This window comes from Antrostomus carolinensis, unplaced genomic scaffold (assembly GCF_000700745.2).
Source record: "Antrostomus carolinensis isolate BGI_N321 unplaced genomic scaffold, ASM70074v2 scaffold25937, whole genome shotgun sequence".
NCBI classification, from domain to species: Eukaryota; Metazoa; Chordata; class Aves; order Caprimulgiformes; family Caprimulgidae; genus Antrostomus; species Antrostomus carolinensis.
Window position 1 is genome coordinate 20,634 of NW_010327010.1, and position 5,719 is coordinate 26,352.

Genomic DNA, 5,719 nt, shown 5'->3' on the forward strand with positions numbered 1-5,719 from the left:
GGGCTGTGTCAGAGCCATTTTGCATTTCCAGGAAGACTTTGCCTTTTCTACAGTAACAAGCCATCAACTTGCTAGCAGAGACTGTCAGGGTAATATTTATACAGCTGATTTCAGCAAAGCCACCATGTGCTTTCCCAGAACTGCAAAGCTGCTCTGCTATTGATGTACAGGTGAAGGGAGGTTTCTAGATGATGGCAAAGCAGCAGCCAAAGCTGCAGTAAGAGATGCTGGCACCAACAGGGACAAAATCCAGGAAAGTGATGGGGGTGGGAGGTGAATCACAGATTCACAGTGGTTGGAAAAGACCTTTAAGATCATAAGAGTCCAACCATGAACCCAACACTGCCAATTTCACCTCTAAACCATGTCACTCAGCACCTCATCTACCTGTCTTTTAGATCCCACCAGGGAAGGTGACTCCACCACCTCCCTGGGCAGCTTGTTCCAATGCTTGACCACTCTTTTGGTGAAGTTTTTCCTCATATCCAATCTAAACATCCTCTGGCACAACTTGAGGCCATTTCCTCTTGTTCTATTGCTTGTTACCTGGGAGAAGAGACCGACCCCTACCTCTCTACAACCTCCTTTCAGGGAGCTGAACAGGTGAAGGAGGCCTGGACAAGCTCACTAGGAGTTGGAGAGGGCTGGTTCTCTGCCTCCTGCCCTCCCTGCAGCCCTGTAGCCCATGTTAACATCAGTGCAAACCCTGCTGAGATGAGGAATGGGTTTTATCCTCACTGTGCACGTGGATGAAGCCTCAAAGAAGGTGCTGTGATGGCTGCACAGGGTTCAAGACACTATGTCTTGTACAAAATGTTACTGCTCACCAGTATTTTTCTTTAGGACTTCAATTGGACACGAATCAGGTTAGATAACTGAGTTGTATGTTGAGAATTTAAATGTGCTGGGTATGGACACAGCCAGGGAAAACTATCAACTCTCTCCAAAGAGCTCAGTGGGGGTTTCAGCACTGAATGAAAACCCTGGGAGGCTGCGGGGTACCTTCTCACCAGTCCCACAGCACAGCCTTATTCTCCACTTTGAGATAAATCATGATCTACCCTAACACACTTGAGAGTTATAACGGAACAAGCAATTCCCATGGAGCAACAACAACTGAGGGACTCGCTCCTTCACACAAAGAGGACTTTTTCACAGAGAGACCAAATCCAAACACACACCATTGGTTTGAGACCTCTTCCTGTTTTATTTGCCACCATTTTTCCTGTGTTAATGCCTTGTATGGGATTTCTATGGCCTTCTGATGAAGTGTAGCTTGTAGACAGAAGCCCAGGCAAGGGGTTTGAAAGTCACAGCACGCGTAGAACCCGACTGCCACCAGTTTACATCTTGAATGTAGATTGAATCTTCTAGCTACCCAAGTATCTGTAGCAACTTCAAATCTCTCCAGGTGCATCTTGTGTTATGGCTAGAGGATGAACTCAGCCCAGGATTTGAACCCAAACTCATAAAGCAGCCAAGGGATGTGGATGGAAAGCTGGGCCTATGATCATCTTCAGCCAATCTCCAGAGCAGCACATTGGGAAAAACCTGAACTTATTTTATTCTCACCCTGATCTCCTAGAGCTGCTAAGTAGAACCTCCCAGTTTATTTTTATCCATATACATCTATCTGCAATTCAAAGGAAGTCCTTATTTTGCCAGTTCCATTGTAAGTTGAAGTGAAAAAAATCAATTTAGGACAGATTTAATTGTAGTACAGGAACTTCTGGTCAAATACAGCTTTACTGGAAACTCAACCCAGAGTTTCCTTATGGGAGAGCCTTACTGCAGGACTCACTGTTGCTAACTGAGGAGAGGCTGATTATATACAATTACACAGACTGCTTATTTCTTCATTGTAAAATGTCCTCTGCTTCTTATGGCATCTACTTTGAAAATAATTCTGGACAAAAAGAAAAGATTACTTAAAAATCCCCCAAAAGGGTTCAGAGCTGCATGAGGCTGTGTCAGTTCAGAGAATAACACTTTAAAAGCTTTCTTCTAAGTGGCCTAAATGTTTTCCACACCTTTAAAAATAAAACAAGGCTGCTAGCAGTACTTGAGAAGTAGCCTTTCACCTCAGCCATGGAGTTCAAGTTACTCCTGTGTTTTGTTACTAACTTTGAAGGTCTCATTTGCAACCAAGATGGTAGAGGTGGGCCTGAAGTCAGGATGTGGGATCCAAGGGAGGGAGGGAGATGAAAAGGTGGGTTTTTTGGCAGAGGTGTGTGCTGAATAGGCAAGAAGGCAGACAACAGAAAGCCTTTGTGTAAGTGCTATGAAAACAAGGACTTAGCTTCATTTTACTGAAGCAAACAGTTGTGGCAGATGATATCCACAGCCATCCTGTTCCTCTGTCAGAGGTCACCAAGCCTGAAGTGAAGCTGACAGAAGAAGACAGCTACCTGCTCCTCCAGTCCCACCTAACAGCCTCTGTGCCAACCTCCCTGGGCTACCAGCGGGGTGGTCCCAGCTGGAAAGTCAACACCAGCAAAGAGCCAGAGTGGGACAAGTCTGGATAATCCCTTTTCCCCAGCCTCTTACCTGGCGATTCAGCCGGATGGACAGTATGTTACTGGAATAGCTATAGTTGCAGATCTCTGTCCCTTTCTTGAAGTGGTAGACATTCATTTGCTGTGGCTTGGCATGACTGACCACAACCACAAGGCTGCTGGAGAATAGACGCTCCACGATGTAAACATCTGGGATTTCATCTGGGCACAAAAGACAAGCGAGACAGAGTCTTTAGCTTGGCTTATGGTTGGTTTAATTGCAGCAACTAGTTAAGACTCAAGAGGAAATCAGGTTGGAACGCTCAGTGCTAAGGTGTTCAACATCTGCTTGTGTTAAAAAATTCTCATTCCTGGCACAAAGCATTTAGGACAGAGTAGGAAAGGGTTAAGGAACCTTCCCCTGAAGGCAGAAGTTTAAGCAGCCCCCTTTGACAGTGCTGTTGTGCCTCTCCTGGGCAGGGCCCTCCAGCTGAAGCTGGTCCTTGGGCTCTCCAGCTGTAGTGAATCCTAGGAAAGGGGATATAAAGAGGAGGAGCTCACCCAGCTTGGTCTGGGACTTTCCTGGAGGGAGTGAGCAAGTCAGGGTTTGCTGAGGTAAGGAGCAAACTGTGTGTAACTCATTGTTTGTTCTGTGTGGTGTCTGGTTTCTCCTTGCAGAAGGTTGATATGTTTAATCCCTCCCTGCCACTGGGGTTATGGTCTCTAGAGAGCTCTGGTGTGGCTGTGGTGAGCACTGGTGTGGTAAATCTTGCAAAGACTGTGTTTGGGATGACTCCTGTTGTGTTGAGAAGGCATCATTACAATGGTCCAGGGGGACCTGTACCTAAATCATCAGGGACTGTGACTTCTAGTGTAGGTAGCCCTGAATGGTGCTGAGTGCTTGGGCTGTGCTGGGGGTGCAGTGATTGTTCATGTCTCAGCCCATCACCTTGAGGGTGTCACCATCAAGGATCTGTTTCATTTCTCTTTGGTCTGACTCTAGGGGCAATCCAAACTTCTACTCTTAAAATAAGTCTCTAGCTTGCTGCTGTAGAGCAGCTGAGTTACCCTGTGAGGTAAAGAGGAAAGGAGCCTGGACTTTGTTCCAGATAATGCAGGTGTGTCTGGTTGCTGAGGCTTCCTCTATAGCCAGTGGGGAGGGACTAGAATATCCCAGCTCTATCTTTAGAGCAACTCAGTTGAAACACTTCTGCCCATGGCCTGAACTAGACTAGAGTCCATGCTCTGTGAGGCCTGACTTGTTTGGGGCTGTGAAGTGCATTGCATGCTGCTCTGAGCACAGCTAAGAGCTGAAAGCCAGTTGTGAATGACCTTCTTACACTGAAAACCTGTTCAAAACCTCTTGCTTGTAAAAACCCCATTGGACTAAAAGCCTGGGAATTACCCAGCATCTGTGCTGGGAATCTGTGGTCTCCTGTCTGTGTATCTGAAATGTGCTACTGGTAAATTGCCTCTGAATGCTGGTTTGTCTGGGGAGGGACTAGAATAACCCAGCTCTATCTTTAGAGCAACTCAGCTGAAACACTTCTGCCCATGGCCTGAACCAGACTAGAGTCCATGCTCTGTGAGACCTGACTTGTTTGGGGCTGTGAAGTGCATTGCATGCTGCTCTGAGCACAGCTAAGAGCTGAAAGCCAGTTGTGAATGACCTTCTTACACTGAAAACCTGTTCAAAACCTCTTGCTTGTAAAAACCCCATTGGACTAAAAGCCTGGGAATTACCCAGCATCTGTGCTGGGAATCTGTGGTCTCCTATCTGTGTATCTGAAATGTGCTACTGGTAAATTGCCTCTGAATGCTGGTTTGCAGTGACAAAGAACCTGGACTCTAAACTTGTGGGAGTCCTTCAGCTTTGATAAAGTACTACTGACTGTTGAGAAGTTTCTCCAGGTCTATAGCTCACTCTAAAGGCTGCAATGCACAGGGCAGTAGCCAGAGCTGTTCCTCTCCTGGTATGGGTAGAGCAGAAACAGATGCCATCTCTGCAGCAGCAGCAGTGAGCAGAATCACCCCTTCAAGGCAGACTGAAGCACAATAATACAGGTAACATCTGTTGGCCAATATTCCACTGCAGAGAAACAGGAGACTTACTGCTTTCATGGACCTGGTCCAGTTGCTCCACAGAACTTAAGGAGAAAAGCCTGTATCCAGTTGTGGTTCCAATTGCCAGGGAGCTGCAAAGACAAAAGCTTGCTAGTTTAGATCTCCAAGTGATAGCAGAAGTCCCTGCATGTAGGGGAAACGGGTAGTTCCTGGGATGGTGATCTGTGAAGGTACAACTTCAATTTCTATTCTCAACCTAAAGCATATAAAATAACAAACCCAAGGATCCTGATTCTGTCTGAGGCTACTGCAGGCTGACAGTAGCCCTGTGAGATGGCAAGCTCTCATCTATTCATAGGGTCCTGTGGCTGCTGGAAGAACAAATTGGCATATTTCTATTTGGGAGGCTACAGACAGGACCTTTGGGGCTGTTTCCTAAGGAAGGAGCTGATCCATCCACACTGACTTGTGAGGGTTGTGGAAGCTTTGCTCTTGCTGTTAATGGCAGTGGGTGCAGACATGTAGCACAAGGTGTAGTCATGCCAAGTGCTGGCTCTGCTCAGTTCCAGATATAGTAAGCAGCAACATCTAGGTCTTAAATCAACAGCCAGCCCAGAATGCCAACACAGTGTTTGTGGTGGTGGCCAGCAGGTTCTTGTCATTGCCACCCATCAAAGTGCTCTTTGTTTAGACACAATAATTGCTCAGCAGTGCTGCAAAGGTGATGCCATTTCCAGGTGTGAGACTGGTATCTCTGATTCTTATCTCATACCCCATGATCTTGGCTCTGGGCTACGATTGTCAGACACTGTGTGCAGCTCATGGCTTTGAGATGTTCATTGTCTCACTGGGAAATGGTTTTTTTTACCTTTGAAGCAGGTAAACCACAGGTGAGCAATGGTGGAAGGGTGAGAGGATCCAAGGAAAACCCTCTGTTACCTTGGGGTGGTTTGTTAGCTCAGGCTGCTCAGCAGGAGCCTGTATGGGGCTCTGGGCAACTTGGCCACCTAGAAAGTGGTCACAGTGCTGGTCAGCAAATCCCTTGGGAGAAAGTCACTTCTGACCACCCAAAGATGCTTCCCAAACTGCTGGGGGAGAAATTTCCCTAAAATCCCTAAAAACCCCAAGGATTCCTCTGAATTTCCCACCTCCCTTGGGAC

General features: G+C 46.8%; 1 protein-coding gene across 1 annotated transcript in view; it reads right to left on the minus strand.

Annotated features, from left to right (window-relative positions):
* The window catches only part of WIPI1 (WD repeat domain, phosphoinositide interacting 1), a 21,128-nt gene extending 16,439 nt beyond the window's left edge, over nt 1-4,689 (minus strand). Inside the window, exons 1-2 of the mRNA XM_010171785.2 lie at nt 4,608-4,689; nt 2,548-2,717 (exon numbers count right to left, since the gene is read on the minus strand). Coding sequence (XP_010170087.2) covers nt 2,548-2,634 — 87 coding nt within the window. The 5' untranslated portion in view covers nt 2,635-2,717; nt 4,608-4,689. The remainder of the gene's footprint in view (nt 1-2,547; nt 2,718-4,607) is intronic.
* Nucleotides 4,690-5,719: the final 1,030 nt, after the last annotated feature.